The sequence below is a fragment of the Canis lupus genome, chromosome 27 (assembly GCF_003254725.2).
Source record: "Canis lupus dingo isolate Sandy chromosome 27, ASM325472v2, whole genome shotgun sequence".
In the NCBI taxonomy this organism is placed as follows: Eukaryota; Metazoa; Chordata; class Mammalia; order Carnivora; family Canidae; genus Canis; species Canis lupus.
Genome location: NC_064269.1, coordinates 43,899,496 through 43,925,791, shown reverse-complemented (window position 1 = coordinate 43,925,791; position 26,296 = coordinate 43,899,496). Strand labels below are relative to the sequence as shown.

Genomic DNA, 26,296 nt, shown 5'->3' with positions numbered 1-26,296 from the left:
GACACACACACACAGAGGCAGAGACACAGGCAGAGGGAGAAGCAGGCTCCATGCAGGGTGCCCAATCTGGGACTCATCTGGGGTCTCCAGGATCACGCCCTGGGCCAAAGGCAGGCGTTAAACCGCTGAGCCACCCAGGGATCCCCTTGCATAGCCTTTAAGCTCCACAAAAGCTTAATCTACTTCTGCCTAGAACTCTGCAAATTATGGGTTTGGAGGAAGCCCGGTTTCTATAAATAAGTACTGGGAATGTAATGTACAGCCTGATGACTGTTAACAGGGCTCTATGGTACATTTGGAAGTTGCTAAGAGGGTAGATCCTAAAAGTTCTCATCATAAGGAAAAAAAGTATTTCTATCTCTTTGTTTTGTTTATTTGTTTGTTTGTTTTGTTTTGTTTTAGTATTTACCTGAGATGATGGGTGCTAACTAAACTTACTGTGGCAGTTTTTCTGCAATATATGGAAGCCAGGTCACCATGCTGTACAGCTTAAGCTTGTAGAGGTACTTATGTCAAATATATATATATATATATATATATATATATATATATATATATATATAAACCGAAATAGAAATAAATAAAACTCTCTGTATGCAATGCAAAACAACAAAAACAACAACCAAAAAAACAAAAACCACCTCAGAGTTCTGATTTCCAAATAATTTCTTGACTTCTCTATTGTGAAAAGATGGGCAAGAAAGGGGCACCTGGTGGTCTCAGTGGGTGAGTGAGGCTGATCTTGGGATTGTGAGTTCCAAGCCCGTGCTGGGCATAGAAATGACTTAAAAATAAAATCTTAGGGGGCACCTGGGTGGCCTTTGGCTCAAGACCTGATCCCAGGATCCTGGGATCAAGTTCCCATACCAGGCTCCCCACAGGGAGCCTGCTTCTCCCTCTGCCTGTGTCTCTGCCTCTCTCATGAATAAATAAATAAAATCTTTAAAATAAAATAAAATAAAAAATAAAATCTTAAAAAAAAAAAACTTAGCAGGAAAAAATAAGAAGTGTGCTACCTGGCAGGTAATTTTTCTTTAGCATTGTTGCCCTGGTTAATACCTGAAGCTGTGTTACTGTGTCCTCAACAAAGGTCACAATTATCCAATATTCTTCAACTCCGAGTAAAGGTTAGGTGACACGATGTTAGGGCCTGTGACTATCACATGTACAGGGTGTGTTCGTCTGGGCAGGTCTGGACCAGTCACCTCTGTGTGCTTCTGTGTCCCTAACAAACACTGGAAGTTTCTAAGCACACCCTACTCTGTAGGGGTGACACCCTGCCCACCTCCCTCTCTGGAGAACTCTGACTGAGACCAGCAATTGTTTGCACAGAATGTCCCCAACTCATGAATGGGCATTGTTCTCAGAAAGGGAATTTGTAAGTCAATTGTTTAGAATTGGAAGGCATTTCCGCTAGATAAAGAAGGCTGTGTGTAATCTTTATTATTCAGGACAGCCCCAAAGAACTCAGTGATGTGTGCCTGAAATCATGGCCTGTGCAAAGGTCAGAAACCCCACCTTGTGTAAACATGTCTTCAGAAAATACCTTCCAGTTTCTTTTTTTTTTTAAGACTTTATTTATTCACGAGAGAAAGAGGGAGAGAGGGAGAGAGAGAGAGAGAGAGAGGCAGAGACACAGGCAGAGGGAGAAGCAGGCTCCATGCAGGGAGCCTGATGTGGGTCTGATCCTGGGACCCCAGGATCAGGCCCTGGACTGAAGGCGGCGCTAAACCGCCGAGCCACCGGGGCTGCCCGCCCACCTTCCAATTTCTAACCCGAGGTCCTGGGAATCTTCTTCCCTCATCACAGACTGTCTTTGGGGGCAGCAGGACTTCCCCAATTCTCAGCCGCCGTGTGATTACTATGGCGTGGGGTTGAAGCCAGAGAGGAGAGAGAGCTATGAGCAGGATGGCCAGACAAGGAGGAAGGCAGAGAAAATTCCAGAACTCCTTTGAGCGTCTGGCTCCCCATCCACATTTTCTGAAGGCCCCAAGGAGAAGCCTACTTCTGTTTTGCTTCTAGTCCAGGTTCCTTGAGCTTTTTGAAGTTTCCTAAGATCTTTGTACCCCAGAAACAAAGGTAAACAGACTGCAGCTCTAAAAAATGTCTCCCTCTTGAAGAGTCGGGGACTTTTTAACTGAATTTTTCACTGTCACTTTTTTGAAATTTTATACATTTTACACATTTTCACTTATTTTTCAGTTAATGACCCTTTCAGGAAAAGACCACAGTTGACATAGGAAAGAATAGTGGCTTTCCAGGTATACCAAAGAGTAAACTAAATCCAGATTAGATTCCTTGCGTTTGTAGTTGGCTTCAACTAAGAGATAATCCCCAAGATGTCACATGTCAAAATCATGTTTCAAAAATCTTGTTTTTGGGGATCCCTGGGTGGCGCAGTGGTTTGGCGCCTGCCTTTGGCCCAGGGCACGATCCTGGAGACCCAGGATCGAATCCCACGTGGGGCTCCCTGCATGGAGCCTGCTTCTCCCTCTGCCTGTGTCTCTGCCTCTCTCTCTCTCTGTGACTATCATAAATAAATAAATAAATATTTTTTTTTTAAAGATCTTGTTTTCTTTGCTCTTGCCTCGATAGACTCAACACATCTATGCCAGTATCTCACTCTTTCAAAGGATTATATTTTACAAAAGGTTTTCACATCTATTATCTTACTTGAGGTTAAAGATATTATTCTTCCTGTTTTATTGCTAGAGATCATTTAGCTCGTTGTTGGGGAAGCCGGGTCTTCTGCACCAAATCTGCGGCCTTGTTAATGTTTTTTTCGAGCTTGGTTAATTCCCTAAGGGAAGCAGGACTCACAGGATCCTGTAGCTGAAGCAAGTCTCTGGAGTACGTCTGCTTTTCTCCCCATCCCCAGACTCTACTTAATTCTCCCAGAACATCTAAATGCCTCTTGTTTTCTTAAATTTCTCTAGGGAATGAAATCTATAATTCTCAGTTACCTGTCCTGGTGACAAAGAGCCTCTGTCCGGTTAGAAAGACATCCTTTATATCCACCTTGATTCTTTTTGTTACCAAAAGGAAAAAAAAAAAAATTGTTTGGCAGAGGAAGTGTTTTTTACTACTTTAGGAAAACACAATAGGGAGCTCAGAAAACAGGTAGTAGCCTGTAATGATTGGGTCCTTTCACAGCAGTCAACAGCACAACTGAAATAATGACTAGCAAGAGAAGGGACTGTATACATTTTCAATATTACTTCCTCCTCGGTGGCGGAAGTACAAAGCCCACATGGGTGGGCTGAGCAGGCTGGAAGCCTGATGTATTGTTCGAGGTCTCACACAGATTGAAGACAGAGATGACTAGAATTTGGCTCTCTGGCTCTGGGACTAAAGCACCATGTCTCCACGCCCATCAAAAAGTCATGTTGACTTCATAGGTTACCTAGGTTTTTATTGGGGTGAGTTCTTAATTTAGTGACAAGCCCCAGTTCAGGACGGCTGAGGGCAGAAATGGAGATGCTCCCTGGGGACTTTCCTTAGAGAACATGAAGCCCCAGTTGGCTTCTGCCAGCTCCTGGGCCACAGCCAGCGGGTGTGTGCACTGAGCAGTTGCTGGCTGTGCCCTGCACAGGCTGCGTGGGAACCACAACGTTCAGAGGCTTCTCCCGAGCCGTTACCTATCAGGCCTGCCCAGGCCTGCCCAGACCTGCCCAGACCTGCGCAGGAGCCGCACGGTCTCGTACAGTCGGAGTGCAGTGCTGCTTGATGCACCCTGTGCTTTGTGCATCTCTCCAAAGCTAGAGGAGTCAGCTGACCACAGTAGAGATTAGAAATGGGTTCAGGAGGTTATATTCACACAGCTTAGTATGTAGAAGGATCTGGGGACAGACTGTATCATTCTTAGTCTTTTGGGAGATTCTAATCCAGGACGGTTTGCCAGTCCCTCTCCCAGTTCACTCCTGAGTGTGTAGACATGGACGATTTACTCCAGGTTTCCATCCTCAGACCTCTAACACCCTGAGGCCTTGGTCACACTTCTTTTAAGCCCACCTGTTCCTGCAAACAGCCATTTCAATGCCTGGAACACTTTGGGTAGTGATACTAGCAACCTATCAGCAATTCTCAAAAGCTTGCTACAGAACAAAATCACCCCCAAGGTGTTTTTTTAAAACACAGGTTCCCTTGGGGCACCTGGGTGGCTCAGTTGGTTAAGCGTCGGCCTTTGGTTCAGGTCTTGATTCCAGGGTCCCGGGATGGAGCCCTGCATCCGATACCCTGCTCAGCGGGGAGTCTGTTTCTCCCTCTCCTCTTCCTCTGCGCTTCTGCCTGCTTGTACTCATTCTCTTTCTCTTTCAAATAAATACATAAAATCTTAAAAAGAAAAAAGAAAAACACAGGTTCCTAGGCCCCACTCCCAGATTCACTCAGCAGTATCTCTAGGTCTGGGTCCTGGCTGGGTTCTGGGAGCCCAGATTGAGGGCAAGCAATGAGGAACTAGTGCCCAGCACACAACGGTCTCCCTCCTTACCACCACCACCAAAAGGGGAACAAAACCACTTATCTCACCATTTCCATACCCCAGATAGAGCAAGTGTTGCTTCAGACTGGACTCAAAGTAACCAGCTATATTCTAAGCTCTGCTGAGTGTCCATTTCAAACTTCCTGTCCTGTCTTGCTCTGACCTGGGCTCCTTTCTCTGAGTAGCTGGAGGATGGGGAGCCCCAAGAGCTGCTTGCTCCACAGCACTCCCTTGCTCCTTTGCTCTGAGCCCAGAAACCCCGTGTAAGCTGCTCCCCTGCGCACACCCAGAAAGTGTGAGTGAGAAGGGCTCCATGTTCGCACTTGGCATCAAAATACCTGCCCTCTGTCTCCAAAGTACCTCTGACCCCATTCAGCCTCCTCGCCTTGACCAGTCTGGCTGTACCAGCAGCACAGCCAAGTGCCAAGGCTCTACTGAGTTTGGGGAAGGGGCCTGAGTTTGGGGAAGGGGCCTTTCAGTGGCTGAATATGTCATGAAATTCAAAAGCATTTCTGGTTGCCTCCTTTTCTTGCCATAGAAATTACTTCTTTGGATGAGGAGGTAAGTCCTGGCACAGAGACTGCACAGCTGGAAGAGCACCTTGGGAAAGAAGTTCAGAAGCTCAGTTCACGGTTTTGTCTGTTTGCTAGCAGACATTTTCAGAGCACTTGTGAATTAGGAAGAGCGCTATTACCCAAAGGTCAGACTCCTAATACCTGAGAGAGGCAACTGGAAGAGCATTTCTCTTTATGTGAAGTGGGGGAAGCAGCACAGTAGAGAGTGACAATTCTCTGCCGCAAGGCTCCGGGGCCCCTTCCTGAGGCCTGGCCAGATTTCTACCCTCCTCGTATGGGAAGGACATTTCTGCCAGGAGACTTGGCTGCTTACTGACTGGAAAGGAAATTCCTGGAGCGAGACCTCACTGCTCCAAGATTTTTGAGACACAAGGGAATCCCAGTAATGAAGGTTGATGGGGAAGGCTGGAAAGCTGATGCTCCCAGTCCCACGAGCTCAGGCCATCTTCTCAGAAGGAAGACATGCTGCTCTGGCCCCAGAGGATGATGGCCAAGCCCAGGGTTTGACTCATCAACCCAGGGACCTGTGTGACTCCCCTTCTTACTCTTGCTCTGGCACTAGCCCAATCCTGTTGTTTCCTCTGCTCCGTACATCCTATCCTGTCCTGTAGGTCCGGGCAGGGGCAGGCCATGAGCAACTTGAGTCCTTCCCCTCACTCCTCCTCCTAATAATTCTTTTTAAATGCCACAGTAAGGCTGGGACAGTTCATTCTCGCCCTCTTAATGCTTGGGTCCCGACACCTGAAACCTCCCTGTCGTTCCTCTGTGCAGCTCATTCCTTTCCCATGTGGAGTCCATCTTACTGCATCTGCCAGCCTGGTGCTTTTTCCAAGGGCCAGGACGTCTTGCCTAGCCTGAGGTCTTAAGTCCCTTTTTTAAGATTTTATTGATTTATTCAAGAGAGACACAGAGAGGGAGAGGCAGAGTCACAGGCAGAGGGAGAAGTCCGATGCAGTCTCTACTCCAGCACCCTGGGATCACGCCCTGAGCCCAACGCAGACGCTCAACCACTGAGTCGCCCAGGTCACCCTGAGGGCTTAAGTCTTAATGCTATATTAGTCACATTGCCAGAACAAATTAAGATTTTCAGAGAGAGAGAAAAAAAAAAAAAGCCAGGGTGCCTGGCTGGCTCAGTTGGTAGAGCATGCCACTTTTGATCTGAGTTGTGAGTTCAAGCCTCATGTTAGGTGTGGAGCTTACTTAAAAAAAAAAAAAAAAAAAAAGCCAAATCTTTAAAAATCTTAAAAAAAAAAAAAAAAAAAAAAAGGACGCCTGGGTGGCTCAGCCGTTTAGCGCCTGCCTTTAGCCCAGGGCATATTTCTGGAGTCCCGGGTTTGATTCCTGCATCAGGCTCCCTGCAGGGAGCCTGCTTCTCCCTCTGCCTGTGTCTCTTTCTCTCTCTCTCTTTCTTTCTCTGTCTCTCATGAATAAATAAATAAAATCTTAAAAAAAAAAAGCCAACTCTTATGTATAATGATGCACCAGGAGGGAGCACTATAATTCATACTAACTGTGAACTGCCTAGCTGGTTGCATTGTCCTGGGCATGTAACTCCCCAAGGCCAGCTATACACCTTCTCTCAGGCGCCTGGGTGGCTCAGTTGGGTAAGCATCTACCTTCGGCTCCCTGCTCATGGAGGGAGTGGAGTGTCTGCTTCTCTTTCTCCCTCCTGCTCATGCTCTCTCTCTCTCTCAAATAAATAAAATCTTCAAAGAAAAAATAGACAGTTCTCTCTTTGCTTCAACATGTATGTCAATATACACTGGTCATTTTGTGCCTGGTGTTCTGTCATTAGCCCTGTATGCCTTGTCCTTTTGCTTTTTTTTTTTTTTTAAGATTTTATTTATTTATTCATGAGAGACAGAGAGACAGAGAGAGGCAGAGACACAGGCAGAGAGACAGGCAGGCTCCATTCAGGGAGCCCAATGTGGGACTCGATCCCAGGACTCTAGGATCATGCCCTGACCTGAAGGCAGGTGCTCAACCACTGAGCAACCCAGGTGTCCCTGTTTTTGTTTTTGTTGTGTTGTTGTTGTTGTTGTTGTTGTTGTTTAACTAATCTCTACACCCAATGTGGGGCTAACTCACAACCCCTAGATGGGGAGTTGTGTGCCCCACCAGCTAAGCTAGCCAGGCACCCCTGTCCTTTTACTTTAGATTCGAGATCACTACGTTCCCTCTGCCATGTGCCCCATCAAAAGAAATTTCCTTACTCTTCTCATTCAGAATTCATGGTGGCCAGATGGGGAAGATTACTGTACATGCCTTGAGACTTAGAAGGAAATGGGCACCTCTTATTTCAGGTGACTAGATACTGTAATTACCTAGAATTCCACTGAGGAACCAGAAAGAGCTCTGGTGTCAGCATCAATTATTAGCTGTGTGAGTCAAATGATGTTACTTAACCTCTCTGAGTCTTTGTTTTCCCATCTGTCATGTGTGGGTAATAATGCCTAGCTTACTGAGCTCTGGAGACAATGATGTACAATGTATGTTAAAGCAGCTGGTACACAATAAGCACCCGATAATTGGCAGCTATAATTATTCCCCACCTCTATAATGATAACCTTCAAACATGCAAAGCATTTGGCTGCAGAGAAACCAGCCAGGAGCAGGGGATAAGCCCCAGCTAAATGCATGCCAGGGCTGCAGCCACTTCCCCAGCCCTCACTCCACTGTCATCGCTTGTGTTCCGGGGCCCACCCGGCTGGACTAGGCACTGTGCTTGTGGTTTCCTTTGGTCTCCACCACCCCTCCACCCCATCATGGTAGCTTGGTTTTTTTAGTCTCATTGGTTTCCTTGACTGCACTACCTTCCACACTCAATCTTTAAAAAAAAATAAGTAAATTAACACCCAACTCTTCCCAAATCGGTCCAAATGAAAAATCTGAAATTCAGCTTTGCTGCTGTTCAGATTGTTTCTGCCATCTGCCCGAGGATGCCACTGCCCAAGCGTGAAACCAAGGTGGGAGCTACCGAGATGTCTGGCCGAGGACTGATGGAACGGCGACACCGTGTGGCCAGCCCGACGTGCAGCCCAGCCCTGTGCCGCAGCAGCCTGACCACGGGCTGCAGGTGCAGGCGGACCAGCCCTTGGAGCTGTCGGTGAGAACACAAGGTGAAGAGGGAACACGGCACCTTGCAAGGGTGCGAGGAATTGGTTCCTACCTGACAAATGTGTCCTCCCTGTCACAGCTTAAGATCTGAAGGCTGGGTGGCTCGTGCTCTCAGCGCAAGAAGGACCCACGTAGGCTAGCCCTAGGGCATGTGTGAAGTTTCAAGTGTTTGCTGTGTCGCTCCAGAGCTGTGGAAGGTTTACTGAGAAATCCTGTAAATCCGGGCAGCCCGGGTGGCTCAGCGGTTTAGCGCTGCCTTCAGCCTGGGGCGTGATCCTGGAGTCCTGGGATCGAGTCCCAGGTCGGGCTCCCTGCATGGAGCCTGCTTCTCCCTCTGCCTCTCTGTCTGTGTCTCTCATGAATAAATAAATAAAATCCTTAAAAAAAAAAAAAAAGGATTGTAAATCCTTGGGTATTTCTTTTTGGTGTGTCCTCGGGACCTCAGAGACCTGGGAAAGTATGAAGGAAGCGACTGACGCTGTAGACAGGCACCGTCAAAAGGAAGGTATGCGGACACCTGGGTGGCTCAGCGGTTGAGCGTCTGCCTTCAGCTCAGAGCATGATCCCAGGGTCCTGGGATCGAGTCCCACATCGGGCTCCCTGCATGGAGCCTGCTTCTCCCTCTGCCTGTGTCTCTGCCTCTCTCCCTGTGTCTCTCATGAATAAATAAATAAAATCCTTTTTTTAAAAAAAAAGGGGGGGGAAGATATCTCTAAATCATTACCGGAATGACAGTATAAAAGAACAGTATAAATATTGCTCCATCCGTGGGATGAAATGTCAGCCAGGACTTGTCACTTGGCCTAGTCAGCCACTTCTTCACAACTTCACTCCCTCGGGCAGCCCCGGTGGCACAGCGGTTTAGCACCGCCTGCAGCCCAGGGCGTGATCCTGGAGACCCTGGATCAAGTCCCACGTCAGGCTGTCTGCAAGGAGCCTGCTTCTCCCTCTGCCTGTGTCTCTGCCTCTCTCTCTCTCTCTGCATCTCTATGAATAAATAAATAAAATCTTTAAAAAACAACAACAACAACAAAAAAAAACAACTTCACTCCCTCAACTCCATCAGACACATCAAGGAGCTATCCAGCTCCTCCCAGAAGTCTTCACACCGCTGGGCTCATGTGTTTACCTCTTTGAGAAGAGTTTTAGGACTTGCCCAATAATTCTGCATTTCTACAGATAAAAGACTGTTCATGAACATTTCCAGGGTAAACACTTGGGTATTTCCATGCACAGCAACAAGCTCGATTACATATTGTCTGATCTAACCATCAACAGAGAAATCAATGAGGACAGAGTAACTTCTCTTGCTTCAATGAATGCTTAAATCCTTCCACTTCACTGACTTGAACCACTGTGAGGTCACAGGATGGTTGAGAGGGCCCCGGCCCAGGAGCCTATGCCAAATGAGATTCGGGAGTCATTAACCATGGCTGCAGCTGGAGCCTGTTAACTCAGATGCTTTTGGCTGCCACGTTTCCCACCATGAGGAGCAGAGGAAGTTGATCTGCTGAGGCACAAGGGAAGAGGACCCACCAAGAAGAGGGAGGAGGAGGGAGAGCAAGCCAGAGGTGTCTGCTTTCAGCTCCCAGAGACACTGGAATCTCTCTTGAACCCTTCTACAAGGTCCTTCCCTTTAAGCGGATTCAAGCTGATTTCTGTGGCTTCCAACTTTGAGAGAAGAAACTACACAGTGGCCCAGGCAATTAATCTCCTCCTCAGTTTCCTCATCTGTTCAGTAAAAATCATCTTTCACTGATCTATGCAGCAAGTATTTGTTAAACACTTTCTCTGTGCTAGGTACTTTTTAAAGTTCTAGGAGACACAGCTGGAAACAAAGGAGATTTTCTTTTAAAAAAAATTTTTATTTACTTATTAAAGAGAAAGCACAAGCAGGGGGAGCAGCAGAGGGAGAGGGAGAAGCAGACTTCCCACTGAGCAGAGAGCCTGATGAGGGGCTCATCTCAGGACCCTGGGATCATGACCTGAGACAAAGGCAGATGCTTCACCGACTGATCCCCACAAAAGAGATTTTAAAAAAATCCTTTAGGAAACTTATTTTCTACTAAAACAATCTCTGGAAATGATGTAAGTATGTGAGAGGAGGACATAAACTTCAAATCGAATGCCAGCAGAAGGGCTGGTTGACCCAACACATAGAGCACAAGCCCCAGGTCTGAGAACATGTCCTGGAGGGCCAGGGCCACTTAAAACAATACCCATTCCTTTGGGCTTTATGATAAAACTGGGTTAAAAAGGTTTACCCTGGGGCCTCTGGGTGGGTCAGTTGGCTGGGTTTCTGCTCTGGGTTGTGATCTCAGGGTCTTGGGGCTCCCTGCTCAGTGGGGAGTCTGCTTCCTCGCGTGCGTGTGCTCTCTCTCTCTCTGCCCTTCCTCCCACTTGTGCGCACTCGCTCTCTCTCTCTAAGGTAGAAGATAAATAAATAAATCTTTAAGAAAAAAAGTTCACCCTTCCTATAGTGTCTTTTCTTCTGCATCTTGGGTCCCTGACAGGGGATGCGTTACTGACAGGCCCCACACCTAGGCAAAACTCTGTCCTGACAGATACTGTGGTTTCCTACCTGCTGTGGCTGCGGACAGCTTCTGTCTATTCTCAGTTATCAGGGGGAGCGGTAGGTAATCCACACAAGTGACACGTTAAATTCACAGATAGTTTTAAAATCTAATTTTAGCCACTCCTTTTCCCACTCAGTTATTTATCAAAAACTACTTAGGAGGCCCGAGTGAACAGATTTGGTGCAGCCTCTGGTAGAGCTGCAAATGAACAGATTGAAGACCAAAAGGCAGACAGCAGGAGGGAAAAGCAAAGAATGTAGATAATCTACAGGACGAATGCCCAAACTCTCAAACAATCTAGAAAATTAGCTGTGTGAGAGCTCAGTCTTTGGGTTGCCTAATGTCTGACACTCAAATCTATGGGGAAGCTTCCTACTTAGGGGCAAACTACCCACAGATCTTACATAAAACCAGGGATTAAAGCTTCCTTTACTTATTGTTTTGGTATAAATACAGGGCAGGGATTCTTGAATAATAAAGGACTAACAGGAATATTTAGCAAGCAAGAGCAGTGAGCCCTTCTCAACATTCCTTCCAGAGATAGGAAGCTTGTCATCACTAGTCAATCATCAGCAAGGACTTCCAGTAAAGACAGAACAATCCGCATTCTGCAGCAGCTCAACCAGAGTGGTGACAGTGATTTTTACTTTTTTTTTTTTTTTTTTTTTATAGCTTCCTTACCTTAAGTGCCTCCCCATCGCCCCTCCAAACTTAATGAAAAACACCCATTCTTACGTGCATGGGTGTGCCTGGCATGTGTGCACACCCCCCACACCCACCCACAGACACGCAGGCACACCCTGAAGTTCTCCTGAGACACAAGTGACCAGTGCCAGTGGGATCTGGCCATGCGTCAGAGCCTGTTTTAAGATGGAAATGACTACTTTCCTCCACCTTCTTGGGACCGTGTGGCTCTCTGCCCAAGACGTAGGTGTCTTCTCTGATAAACTACTGCAGCTGGGAGAGCTGTATGTCGCAGAGCCATCTCAACCATAGATGTCTTGCTAGCCCCTAGAACTCCCGTGGATGACAAAGCCAGAGTGAGGCAGCAAGCCGGGCGGAATAAACACAGTTTAATAAGTTTTGTTTCCCACCTCAAAGGACAGAGAGCAGACGACCAGTAAGGAAGTTCTCCAAATTAGGGTTTTGAACCCAAGTTCTTGAAAGACTCATCAGGATGCCTTTATGAACAGGAGCCTGGTCTCACCTAAATCCTAGCTGTGACTGCCTTCCTACCCTCCTGTCTACTTTTAAATGGAGGCAGTCAGACATACCTTTCTCCTGATTTTGTCTTGAAGGCAAGATGAATATATGCAAACAAAGAGCCAAGCGAGTATTACGTTACCACATTTGTAATAGATCTGTCCCAGGTAGAGGAGGGAGGTAGAACACCCAGGGCAAACACGTTCTGCTCTGTGCCAGAATGTTCTCTTCCCTCTCGATAGAAAGGATCCCCTGGATGGCTAGGATTTCTTGGTCCAGGCATTACATCCAGTGCAATGATCCTTCAGTTTGACCATGTGTTAATCATAATAAATTTCAGGTACTGGAAAATCCTGCACAGGGTCGCCCTGTGGATCATGGGCTAGCTCATCCTGACGCTAGGTCCAGTGCAGTCTCGGGACGACCACCAGCACAGGGTCCCCTCGAGGCCTTGTTAAAGATTCAGACAGTTGTCCCGCTCCCCCCAGACCAACTGAATAAAAATCTCTGATGCAGGAGGCCTAGGACTGTGCATTTTTTACTGCACACTGACATTTGGGACTTGCTCAAGATTTGGAGGCCCTTCTCTGGAAACCCAGGAGCAAGAGATCTGACTGCACATTCTGTCCCTGCTCTAACATGTGGTTTCCAAGCAGAGGTTCATTTTCTTAGGTTGGTCTTCATATTTTCCAGCCTCATTCCTACAGCATTCCTGGTTACATCGTAGACAACAGCCAGTCCACCAGGACTTAACATGTCTGTAACTATAACTACACCCCAATCTATTTTGAAGATTCAATCTTTCCTAACCTTGGTTGTCAGTGGCTGCAACAATTACACTGGTATTCAAACATGTGACTTCCTCCTTAGGTCAGAAAGAAAACATTTAAGGTTTCCTCAGTCCCCTTGCCATGACTCTGCAGGAAGACCTCAACATAATGGGGATGATGCACCTCCTTTCATGAACATGAAAGTTGCTTTCTATGGACCAGTCCTTCACAGCTAATTTCCTGAAGTTGCTAAAGATGAACTGGATTTTGGCTTTTCAGGCCGAAAAGCTCAAGATGAACTTTGAGCACCTGACATAAGGTAATCCTCCAGGAGTTACAAGGGTGATGTAGGGAAGAGCAATAGTGCCAGCCAGTGTTCAAAACCCTTATTATCGTCGATCTGTGTGACCAAGTTAGTTTGGCTAAATGCCAACTAATGAAGCCAAGGACATGGTTTGCATCTTTTGTAGGCCAGTAGGCTTCAATCACTTTCTCTTGTGGACTATTCATCTTGAAAATGCCAACCAAAGGAATCTGAGTAATAGCGTGAGGAATAGGGTGAAATAACCCTAGGTCTGATGTCCTTTGATGACAAATCAGAAGGCTCTTCTTTAGGCCCTAAAGAGACAAGTGGTATACATGGCATGATTCCAATCCAGACAGAATCCCTTTTAGACTGTTTTGAAATATAATTTGCTCATTATAACCCAAGCTGACTCCTTAATTCTACCATTTCCCCAGAAGTAGACTTTTCTAGAATAAAACTGGTGTCTCTCTGTGGGGTGACTTACTGGGTCCCCTGCAGGCTGGCCACTCTAATGCACCTGGATCAAGGTGTCCCAGGAACTACTTCCTCCCTTTCTAGGATATAACATCTCCCTTTTGGGTCATCCCTGAGCTCTGCCCTCCCGTCTCTCCTGGCTCCAGATCCTGGAGTCCGAGACTGGAGATGGCAACATAGAGAAGCCAGCAGAGTGTCCCCATCACCTGTGCCTTCCCAAGGACCCAGTGAACAGACCAGGGGGTGACCGGGTGAGTTGTAAGATGGAAGAAGGGAAGGGAAACATGAGGTTTAAACCTTAATCTCTGAATTCTTTTGTTCATAATACTAATAGCTAGCATTTATGAGTATTCAACTTGGCGTTGGCCCTGGGGGCGAGTGCTTCAGTGCATTACCTTATCCTCATAGTCCTCTGTCTCTGTCTCCAACCACCAGACTAGAGCTCTAAAAAGTTTCCATTTCCTTACCCTCTTCCACACGCACACTGGGTAGCAGGGTTCTGAGGATCAGATCAAAAATAAAAGGAGACTCATGAAAGATACTCGTGTGTCCAAAGAGGAAGGGGAGAGGTCCAGTGAAGGGGGTTTAATGTCAGAGAGAGAAACTGTACATCTGGGGCAGAGATGACAAGAGCGAGCCAGGCCAGCCAAGCCTGACCAGGCCACGCATCCTGTCATTCGGGGGGTCTCCACGGTGAAGGAAGTGAGAACAGCAGCATCCCGTTTCCTCTCCTTGTGGGAGCACAGTGCAGCACTCGGACCAGTTACGCTCCTGGCTCTCTGCAGCTCGGGCACAAATATTCAGTTCGTGTTCTCTCCTAACATGTCAGGCTAATTGACCCCTGTGCTCTTCAGCGCAGGAAGCTGGTGGCAGGAGCCAGTGAGCTGTGGAGGGAAAATAATTCTCGCTGGACAGACAGGCCTGGGGGTCTGGGGAGGTGAGGGTCCCTTTGTGGTCACCTGTCAGAGATGACATCGGGCCTCTTCTCATTCCTGTAACTCTGGGTTCTGCCGGGATGCACCCGAGTGAAAGGGTAAGAAATCACTGGACCCTTTTACGGAACCAAGCAGTATTTTGGACAAGACCCTGAAGACATGATGGTGTAAGCCGACTTCCTGCCACCTTGCACAGGGCCTCCTGGCCTCATGATGGGGGTCACAGGGCAGCCATCCAGCCAACAAAGACTCCAGACATCCAGACAAAACCATCTTCTCCATCTAATCGCCACTCGTCTTCTTAAGGCCATAGTGGGTAGGCAGTGAATATCCCCAAGTCCCTACATCCTGAGAGTCCTCGGCAGAGGGAGGGGGAGAAGCCCCTTGCCCCATCTGCCGGGAGTAGAGAACCAGCAAAGTTCAATCCTCAAAGATCTCCAGCATCTCTTAAATAAGCTTTTCCTTTCCATTTTCTTCTTTTAATTATTTATCATCCATCCATTTCTTTATACAAATATATAATAGATTTATATAGATTTATATAATATAAACTTTGTGAGGCAGAGTGGAGAAGAGGCCAGAAGAGGGGGCCTTTGCAGGCTATTTACAGACATACTGGTCAACGATCTCGGTGCACTTCTTGCACTTGACATAGCAGCACCAGTGGAACTTGCAGTGGCAGCGCTCCACCTGGACGCTCTTGAACTGGTCATAGCCACGGCCACAGCACATGAGCTCGCAGCCATCCATGCCCTCCGAGGTCTTGTTGCAGAGGCGGCCCTGGGTGCCCAGGGAGCCCGTGGTCTCATTGCGCAGACAGTAGTCTGGGCTGGAGTCCACGTAGACCAGGTCCTCAGGGGTGGGCTGGTTGAAGCGGCTGTTGACCAGCTCCAGTTTGCCCTTGCGGGTGATGCGCATGGCGGCTGCGCTGTCATACTTCTCCTTCAGCTGGTCCCCTACTTTGCGGAACTCGGCCAGCTGGAGCCAGCAGGTCTTGAGGCTGCAGGACCCTGAGACGCCGTGGCACTTGCAGGCTACGTCTGCCATCTTATACACAGCCTGAGGGGAGCAGAAAGAAGGCAATAAGAAGGAGCATCCCTGGTGGAGGATGTCAAGAGGGTGGTGAGGGGCACCTGAGGCCAAACACGGAAGGGGACTGACGCTGGGGTGGGGGGCGGGGGAGGAGTAGTTTTTCAAAGATCTTTCCAGGAAGCTCAGCTATCCTGATTGGAAGCAGATAAAAGGAGAACCACCTAGAAAAACACAGAGGAGGCAAAGTCCATGTCTGGTCAGCTACAAGGATGGTGGCATTTTGTGCACTTGCTTTGTCTACTGTGTTCATTTCTTATTATTTGAAAGTTGTTATGATAAATGTATCATCGTTACCACCAGGAAAAAAAAAAAAGATATTTCTACCTTGACCAAAGTCTCAAACAAATACCAACCAACAAACCGTGTGCAGTTTTTGCATGATATGGAGGACAGTCGGGCGAAAAAAATCCAGTCATATTACCAGCCTGCAACAGAGCCTGCTGGCATGGCCCTCAGTTTGCCAAAAGCTCTCCCTGACTCTGCCAAATTGCCTAAGAACTAAACAGTCCCTTTTTCTGTGTTAATATTTGGTGATTAACTCCACGGAGTCACAGGGGCCTTGCCACAAACCACACCACTTTCAAGAGCAAGACCATTATCTTCCACCCCAGAACCCGCAGACACCCTCCCAGACACCCAGAGGCTGAGTACAGAGGAAGAGGGTGGAGCCCTGTGTCAAGCAAGAGCAGGTGTGGGGGGAGGGCACCAACAGGGGTGATTTTTCCAAAAACAAATCCACCTGAAGCCACTGAACCACGACAATGTGGAGTGGATTTGAACTTGGGCTATCCCAAATCAAAATTTTAAAAGCAAAAGGAGATCAGAATGCTGCTTTCCAAAACGCTTTTCGATGAAAGCATCCTGATGCATTGTGTCAAATGGCCTTGGCAGCGGGCCCAGGCATACAGATGGCAGGATAAAAATGCAAGCCTGCTGCAGAACACTTTCTTATGCCACAGCCATTGTCACTAACTGGGTCGGGACTCATTTTTCAAGGTTTCTCACAGATTTCTTTTCAAGAGTTCCCAGATTGTGTCTTTATTCAGCACTGCACTGAGACCACTGCAGGTGCAAGAAATAGCTTCATCATCATCAGCTCATATTACAATTGTCAAAACTCTTCCTGATTTTTTTTCTGGTGTGGAATTATTCCTATTATTTTGTGGTGGAGAAACTGAAGTTCTGGAGAGGCCCAATGATTTGTTTGGGGCCACCCAGAAGGGAGTCAAGAATGACAGCGCTTTTGCACTCCAATCTGGGGGCTTAAAAACGGCTTACTGTTGAGAAGGAAGGAGGCTCCTCCCCATGGCTAAAGGTACCAGCTCCAGGCCCAGGGCATAAAGGAACCAACACCCCATCCCAACAGGCACTTCAAAGACGGAGTCTGCAATTACCCTCTTCTGGCACAACCCCCCCCCCGCCCCCCGCCCCCCGCCAGTCTGAGCTGGGGTCTCACATTCCTCTGGAAAAGGTACTTGGTGTAGCCAGGGAGGTCAGGCATCCGGTACCACTGGAAGAAGGAAACATTTAGGGCCTAAACCTCCTGCCACTAAGTGACCAATGGGACAGGATAAGCATCTCTCCTGGGAGCCAACACTTAGGGAGATTAGAGGAAAGACAGATGAAGAAGACTCCACAGAGTAAGAACAGAAGCATTAGTAAAACAAATCCAAGAGGAAGAGTGTCACTGATCTTCACTCTGTAGACATTCATTCCGGTCCTCCTTTGTGAAGAAAGACACTGTAATACTTGTATTTTTAAATATTTTATTATTGATAATATATATAAGCTCCTCTTACAGGAGAAGGCAGAAAAGAAATCCAAATCTTTAGCCTTTCCTGCTAATTGAAAAAGCAATAAAAGCTGATTAAAAAAATCTTTTTAAAGATTTTATTTATTTATTTGACGGAGAGAGAACAAAAGAAGGAGAGTGACAGGGAGAAGCCAACTCCTGGCTGAGTGGAGAGCCCAACGCAAGACTTGATCCCAGGACCCCAAGATCATGACCCAAGCCAAAGGCAGATGCCCAACCAGCTGAGCCACTGAGGCGCCTCTAAAAGCTAATTTTTAAAACATTTTCTTAGTTCTGGATCCTGCCTCCTGACAAAGCCCTAAGTGTGACTGAGCTCAGTAACTGATAGGAATGTCACAAGGATTAGACAGCTTTTATCTGGAAAATGCTTGAGCCCTTGAGTGACAGACAAGGCAATATCCACCCACTGCTCTGGCCATCAGTGTCTAAAATGGGGTTACTAGAGACTCTCAAAGGCCAAGAGAAGTTTCCTGCAAAGTATGCTTCAGATTTACTCTGTGGCCAAGATGTCAGATCCTAGGTATCCTATTAAAAAAAAAAAAAATTAGTTGGGGCGCCCTGCTGGCTCAGTCATTGGAGTGTGTGACTCCTGGTCTCAGGGTTGTGAGTTTGAGCCTCATGTTGGGTGTAGAGATAACTTGAAAATCAAATCTCTAACTGGCTGTAAAATACCAACCCAGGGAATCTGCAATCCCTGCCACTGTTTTAGTCTTCCCTAAGGAATTTTTTGTGTAGGTGTGAGGCGGTGGGAGGTGCATACCTTTGGCCTCAGATGGTGATTGATGGTGGAGGCCTGTTCCTTGGAGAGGGGATAAACATTAGAGAGGGACAGGAATCCCCCACTTGGAGCAGACAGATAAAGGCTGTGGAAGAGGTGCGGAGGCTGGGGGGAGAGGCGAGGGACTGAGGAAGGCAGGGAAGGTGTGTGAGTGAGAAACAAGGCAGATGGAAGGAAGGTGGGCCAGATAAGGGTCAGGACAAACAAACAAACAATTAAGGGCAATAAAACGAGGAGCCAGGAGAAGTGAGGTCAAGACTGTGACTGAGACGGAGCCCAGATCAGGATGAAAGCCTAGTCACCTCGGCATCTGCCACCAAGGCCCCCAGGACAGCACAGAGCGGACACAGGAAACGACCTTCCATGAATTTGACCTCTTCTTGGTGGCAGAGCGGGAACTTTGCTCTGCATGTTCCACTCGCACCGGCCTCCCCAAGCAAAACACAGAGAGTTGTTACAAGAGCTGTGGGTAGATCCCAGAATGCGGGCCAGGGGGAGGAGGGCCCAAAAGCCAGAGCCCAAAAGGTAGCCAAGGCCCTATTGTAGTTCAGACGCAGAGAGACTACTAGTTGTAGGGCATGGGAAAGGTTGTAAGAAGTAGGTGGTATCTGAACTGGAATCTTAAAAAATGAATAGAATTTGGACTTTTGGGACATAAAGTGAATATCTTAAACTTTTTTCTTTTTTTTTTTTTTTTTTATCAGTCTCTCCTGGGTTAGATACCCAAAGACTGGCAAGCAGACTGCCACACACAGAGAAGTCCTGGGGTACAGAGGTGGCCTCACAGATGCCCTTAGAGTGGAAGGTCATCTAAGCCACGGCTGCTCTCCGTGCCCTGGTCTGTACCAGAGCAACAACCTCAACTCCTAACCCTGCCACAGATTAACACCACTGCTCACACCCAGATCAAGCCTCTGGACATGGGCTCTGAAAGGAAGACACTGGGCAAATGACCAATTCTAATTTCGACTTGACATCACGCTATTGAGGACACTAAGTTTACACAAGCATCCACCAAGCCAACATCACAGATCCCAATTTGTATAAGACATTTCAATTACATTTATTTGATATGTGTGCCTGTGAAACATGAGTCGATTTTTTAAATTAGTAAGCACTTTTCTAGAATTATATCCATATCTTGTTACTGAATCACCAATGAACCTACATTAAATTTCTGGATTGATTTCTTGTCAAGAAACTGCTAGTCTCACTGTTTAATTATTTCATCTTTGGTCTCATTATAGTATCTTGCCTGGGCCCCTGAGCCAGCTGGCTTGACACAGACTTGAATGTGGACAACACTCCTAGAAAGAAGTCTGAGTAGTTTCCTGAGAGGTCTGTGGTCCCCTAGCCCTGTGCCAGGAGCAACCCCCTACCACCCAGCACTCAGACCTAACATCTCTCTATAAGGGAGACCTGGAGGGGCGCCTGGGTGGCTCAGTTGGTAAAGTGTCTGCCTATGGCTTAGGTCATGATCTCAGGGTCGTGGGATGGAGTCCTACACTGGGCTCCCTGCTCAGCGGGGAGTCTGCTTCTCCCTTTCCCTCTGTCCCTCCCCCTGCTTGTGCTCTCTTGCTTGCTCGCACTCTCAAATAAATTAATAAAATCTTTAAAAAAAAAAGAGAGAGAGAGGGCAGCCCGGGTGGCTCAGTGGTTTAGCACTGCCTTCAGCCCAGGGTGTGATCCTGGAGACCTGGGATCGAGTCCCACGTTGGGCTCCCTGCATGGAGTCTGCTTCTCCCTCTGCCTATGTCTCTGCCTTTCTCTGTGTCTCTCATGAATAAATAAATAAAATCTTTAAAAAAAGAGAGAGAGAGAGAGAGAGAGACATCTTGATGCGCATTCACACTCCCCTCCACATGGGAAAACACTGAGCCAGCAGAAGGCAGAGTGTCTGACTGAGCAAGCCCCCTGGTATCCTGCAGCAGAGGCAGACCACCTCAGGTGCATCAAAGGGAAATGGAGACAGAGTGTGCACTCAGGGGAGGTCTTCACGAGCCGGGTGCAGGCAGAGAAGGCACACGCTCTCCGGCATACCATCAAGGAAACCTAGAGTGTGGCCCAGGTATGCTCTGCACAGGCAGTAAACCATGTTCACCTCAAAACCCACACTTTAGTTTCTACTGAAATTGAGGCTGAAAAACAGTCACGTCTCACTTGAGACTGGTCATACAGACAACCTTCAGAAGATGGTTATCTTTTCCACTCCGCTCCTGCATGGCACTCTGCGTTTAGAAGTTTGTTTGCCATGGGGCACCTGGGTGGCCTAGCGGCTGCGCGTCTGCCTTTGGCTCAGGGCGTGATCCCGGGGTCCTGGGATGGAGTCCCACATCAGGCTCCCCACAGGGGGCCTGCTCCTCCCTCTGCCTGTGTCTCTGCCTTCTCTCTGTGTGTCTCTCATGAGTAAATAAAATCTTAAAAATTAAAAAAAAGTGTGTTTGCCTAGCATCTACACGTGCTTTTGGATTGGGCTTTTGGATGAGCATGAGAGCCGCTCTTGAAAGTCAGCTCTGCTTCTGCAAATCATAAACCCTAGGCTAGGTCCAATGGCCTTAACTTCCAGCCACCTTGTCTGCTCTCGTTACAAAGGTCGGGACGAGAACTCTACGTGGAGCGCCTGGACTCCTGATGCCACGGAACCTGATGTCTTCTAGAGACAGCTGTCCCGCGGGGAAACAAGCAAGGTCTGCCAACCGGCCCTCGCGCGTGCCTGTCGGGGAACGGAGCCTCGAGAAACAGGTCAGGTGGGCGATGCGGGCATCCGGGTCAGCCCTGCAGGGAGGTAAGAGCCAGCGCGGCCGGGCGCCCCGTCCCCCGCACCGAGGTGGGGGGCCCCACTTACCCTCCGCCCCGCCTCGTTGTTCTGCAGGTTCATGAGCACTCGGCCCTGCTCCTCCGACCCCTTGGCGAAGTTCTTCTCCCGCTCCCGGGCGTCCACGAACTCCTTAGCAAAGCGGTAGCCGTACTCCACGTTGTCCCCGCAGCCGCCCCACAGCCAGTCCCGGGGAAGGTCCCGCGGCCGCGCGGCTCGGCTGCAGCCGCAGGTGGACAGCTCACCCTCGCGGCAGGCCCGGCTGACCGCGTGCACCACGCCCGCGGCGCTCACCGCGTAGGTGAAGGCGGCCTCCCGGCTCCCTGCAAGGCAAGGCGAGGCGAGGCGAGGCGGGGCGGGGCGAGGGGCCTGAGGGAGGCCAGCTCCCCGGGGACGCCCCCGCTCCCTCCTGCCCTCCCGGGCCAGCACCATTCCCAGCACCATTCCCCGGAGGGAAGCATCATCAGGAGAAGCATCCGGCACTTCCCATGGCCCTAACGCTTGGAGCCTCTCTTGATACTGAGCAGAAATGTGCCTCCTCCACCCCTTGAACACAGAGTAGAACGAATCCCTCCAGCCTCGGCCCACGCTAGTATCCAGGGAAGCCTATGTGGTGGGTAGATTCTTAGGACGCAGACCTAAACAGAGGGGAGACTGGGCATTAAGGAGTTTATGGGACCTGTGGGACCAACAGAATGAGCTAGAGTAGAAATCGCAGGACCAACAGTAGGGCTCTGTAGCCTTGCAAAAACCTCCCTCCCGCAGATGCCAATTTCTGACCACTCCATGGGCCACACGTCTGTCTTTTTCATTGTTGCCATTATCTAGCTAGAGAGTGGAAAAGACCAGGAGGAAAGTGAGGCAGAATTACAAAGTCCAGAACAATCCACACTGTTTCCCTATCTTCCATGGGGTCCACACTGCCTCCCTACTTAGAGCTCAAGTGAACCAGGTCTGCAGGACACTCAGCATAGTCTCTCCAAATGTCCAGATCATTTCCAGGAGAAAATGTGAAACGTGTTCCTCTCTATTTCTGTAGTGAACCACTTAAAAACTCATATGATCCATGTTCCACTTCAATAAAAATGTTTCTGGGATCCCTGAGTGGCACAGCGGTTTGGTGCCTGCCTTTGGCTCAGGGCGTGATCCTGGAGACCCAGGATTGAGTCCCACATCGGGCTCCCTGCATGGAGCCTGCTTCTCCCTCTGCCTGTGTCTCTGCCTCTCTCTCTCTCCCATGAGTAAATAAATAAAATACTTTTAAAATTTTTAAAAAATAAAAATGTTCCAAAAAAATAATACACAGTCACCAGGGAAATGCAAATCAAAATCACCATAAGATACCACTGTACACTCAGGAGGACAGCTAGAATCAAAAAGGCAATGAATAGGGCGCCTGGCTGGATCAGTTGGCAGAGGATGCAACTCCTCTGATCTCAGGGTTGTAAATTCAAGCTCCATGATGGGTATAGCGACTGCTTTAAAAAAAAAATCTTGGGATCCCTGGGTGGCGCAGCGGTTTGGCGCCTGCCTTTGGCCCAGGGCGCGATCCTGGAGACCCAGGATCAAATCCCACGTCCGGCTCCCGGTGCATGGAGCCTGCTTCTCCCTCTGCCTGTGTCTCTGCCTCTCTCTCTCTCACTGTGTGCCTATCATAAATAAATAAAAATTAAAAAAAAAAAAAGAAAAAATCTTAAAAATAAAACAAAATAGGGGCATCTGGGTGGTTCGGTCAGTTAAGCTTCTGCCTTTGGCTCAGGTCATAATCTCAGGGTCCTGGGATGAGCCCCATGTTGGGCTCCCTGCTTGGTGGGGAGACTGCTTCTCCCTCTCTCTCTGCCCCTACCCCCTGCCTGTGCCCACACCCCCTCTCATTCTCTCTCTCAAATAAATAAAATCTTTAAAATAAATAAAATCTTAAAATAAAAGGCAACTAGTAAGTTGGCGAAGATATGAAAAGACTGGAACCCTCATGTACCGTTTGTGGGAATCTTCAGCTTTGAAAAATTCTGGCAACTCCTCAAAAGGTTACACATGTAATTAACATATGACGTAGTGATTCCATTCTTAAGATATATCCAAGATAAATAAAAACATGCTCACACAAAAACTTAGACATGAATGTTGACTGAAGCATTATTCATAATAGCAGGAAGTGGCAACAGCTCATATTGTCCATCAGCGGATGAATGGGTAAACAAAAGGTGGCATTATCCTCGCAGTGGAATATTATTCAGCCATACAAAGTAATAAAGTACTGGTATATGCTGCAATGTGGATGAAACTTGAATTATTATACTAAGTGAATCATGTAGCCTTTTTTTTAAGGTTTTATTTTTAAGTAGTCTCTGTACCCAATGTGGGGCGGGAACCCATAGCCCCGAGATCAAGAGCACACGCTCTACCCAGTTGAGCCAGGCAGGTGTCCCTACCATTTTGTATCTGTACTGAACTAGATACAAAAGGCCACATGTTGTGTGATCTCATTAATATGAAATGTCCATAATAAGAAGATTCATAGAGACAGAAAGAGTATTGGTTGCCTAGGGTTTCAGAAGCGGGAGGGAATGGAGGATGATTACCAATGGGTCTGCGGGGTTTTTTTCATAGGGTCACAAAAATGTTCTGCAATTAGACCGTGGTGCTGGTTGCACAATCCTGTGAATTCATATACGGAACTATTCACTTGAAAATGGTGAATTGTATGGCACGCGAATTCTATTTCACTACAGCTGTTATAAGAAATAATACATAATATTCCAAAAGACTCAGGTGTAGAGGAGCAGGGAGAGGTTCTTAGCAGGAAGCTGAGATTCTATCTTGATCTCAGTGATTACATTAGGCAGAATCTTCTGTTCTCTACTTCGTCCTCTCCTGAGTCTTATGGTCAGAAGTAGACATCCCATAATCCTGCCTTGGCAGGTGGAGACGGAAGGAGTCTGCAACCCTCAATACGTCTAGAATGACCTCCCACTTTGCCCTACTTCTTGATTATCTAGGCAGGACACAGTCAAGCTTGCAACCAGACAAGACTGGGCAAGTCCTGTCTTTCTCAAGAGGTAACCTGATGGTCAGCTTCTGCCATCAGGATGGACATTTGAGTCAGTGCTGAATCGCTGCCAGAGACCAGGGATCTATCTAGTTGAGGGTGGTCAGACTATGAGAATGAGCCACTGGGATGCTAGGGTGACCAACAGGTTCTTAGGCAGGAGGGCCTAACTCTCTCCTTGAGGGAGCCATGCCTGAGAAGTCTTCCTGAAATGGAGTCTCAAGCCCCTGCCCTGGTATCCCTGAGAGGAAGGAGCCCTGATCAGCAGCCCCATCTACATCCCACCCACTGTGACTCTTCCTTTTCACAGCATTCCTCAGAGAAGCAGGCTGGGTTTTCAAGGCAACCCAGCCCATCGTCTTTTAATGACTTTAATCACCAGAACGTTCTTCCTTATAGTAAGTTGAAAAATATCTCCCTGTAACTTCCGTCTGCTGGAGCTACACTATCTGATCCCTTCCCATTTGACAGCCCTTCCACATTTGAAAACAACTGATATGCCTTTTATGTTTTGTCTTTTCCAGGCTACATGTCTGATTTCTTCCTCAGTTCCTTAGCAAACGTGCTTTTCTGAACTGAATCACTCCTCTCAGAATTGCCTTTAAAAATAATGTGCCTGTATCTGAGCATAATACTGCAGATACTATGTGCTCTGACGGTCCTGGTCTGTCACGAAGGGTTCAGATCCCAGTCTGTCCTCGAGTGCATTAGCTATCCTTGCAACTGCTCTGCTTCTTTTTTTTTTTTCTCCTAAGGATTTTATTTATTTATTCATGAGAGACAAGAGAGAGGCAGAGACACAGGCAGGGGGAGAAGCAGGCTCCCTGCAGGGATCCCAACGTGGGACTCCATCCCAGGACCCCCTGGGATCATGCCTGGGCCAAAGACAGGCACTCAATGAGCCACCGAGGCGTCCCTGCTCTGCCTCTTTTGATTGGGGCATCATTAGGCACCGAGGGTGGGTAGTTCCTCATTCATGAGAAGCAACTGGGTCCTCCTGTGAGCCTGGGAGGTACATACTACTAGGGCTACTCTCAGCCAGCGAGACATAATGCAGGGCTTCAGAATGGACAGGCAAGGTGGGGGCTTCTCTATGCGTGAAACAACTCAGAGGCAACTCAAACCATTTCAAGGATAAAGGCTAATAAACCAGCAGCCACGGGACTCCTAGAGATACCTGGCATCGTCCTCCTACAAGGAGGCAGTAGGATCGTACCACACCCTCTCTCTCTGTTCCACAGTAGATCCAGCCAGCTCCCAGGAAGGCGCCCCTACGCTCCCCTGCCCAAGGCTGGGCGAAGTGCCAGCGGCTCCCGCCAAGCTGCTCTGCTGCCCTCTGGTGGTAGACTCTTGCAGTGCTTCAGGGAGGGCAGGACTTTCTTGGAAGTCCTAGGTACACACAACAGCTGCGGGAGAGGGAGAGGCCTCAGGGGAGCCACTCCCCGCCCAAAGGGCTTGAGTGGAGGGTACCTTCCCAGGTAGCATAAGCCTGCAGGAGAGCTACAAAAGGAAACTGAAAAGAAGGAAGCAGAGGGTTCCAACTGTAACAGAATAGGGTACCGAGAGAACAGGAGGGTCTGTTTTCATTCCCCCAAGCAAGTCAGCACCCAGTGGAGTTGCCATTTCTGGTAACTCCTTCCTTTCCTAAAGTAAAGCTCACTTTTTGGCCCTCACTCAAACAAAATTACACACGAAAAGGATCTAGCCAAAAAAAAAAAAAAAAAAAAAAGAAGAAAAGGATCTAGCCAATATCAGGCACACATTAGGTCCCAGAGAAACATAAGTTCCCCAAAAGTGATCAGTGGATGCCTCTCTCTCCACCTGGGGTCATCCTCCTCCCCACACCCGGAACCCAGCACAGGCAGTGCTGCTGAGACTTTACCAGATGCTAAGTGTACTTGAGAAGAATCAATAAACTATGAGCAATTCCCACTTCACCCAGCCCAATCTCTTAGGAAAGCTGCCCCGGAAGACTGTTGCAGGAACATGCGAACACTCCTTGTCTGGACCTTGAGTTAATAGTGAAGGAAGAAAGAGAGCAGCGGTTCAAAGTGTGCTTTCCTCTGGTCCTCATTTATCAATATGGGCAGGGGAAAGAGCTCAGGAGGGAGGGACCTTCCACATACCCTGCTTCCTGCTAAAGACATTCTTCAGCCTCAGTGAACTCCCCAACGCCATCCTTGGCAGGCAAACTCTTGGAGAATGGGCCACAGGAGAATACAGGGCTCTAACACCTTCCTTCTATGGCCCTGGGGATCAGACCCCCGTAGAATAGGGCCGGATTTCTCAATTTCTTGCCAGGGAGGGGAGGA

General features: G+C 48.2%; 1 protein-coding gene across 1 annotated transcript in view; it reads right to left on the bottom strand.

The window, feature by feature from the left end:
* Positions 1-11,801: 11,801 nt before the first annotated feature.
* WNT5B (Wnt family member 5B) overlaps positions 11,802-26,296 on the bottom strand; it is a 109,048-nt gene continuing 94,553 nt past the window's right edge. Inside the window, exons 4-5 of the mRNA XM_025461687.3 lie at positions 20,966-21,258; positions 11,802-15,496 (exon numbers count right to left, since the gene is read on the bottom strand). Of these exons, the coding sequence (XP_025317472.1) occupies positions 15,038-15,496; positions 20,966-21,258 (752 nt within the window). The 3' untranslated portion in view covers positions 11,802-15,037. The remainder of the gene's footprint in view (positions 15,497-20,965; positions 21,259-26,296) is intronic.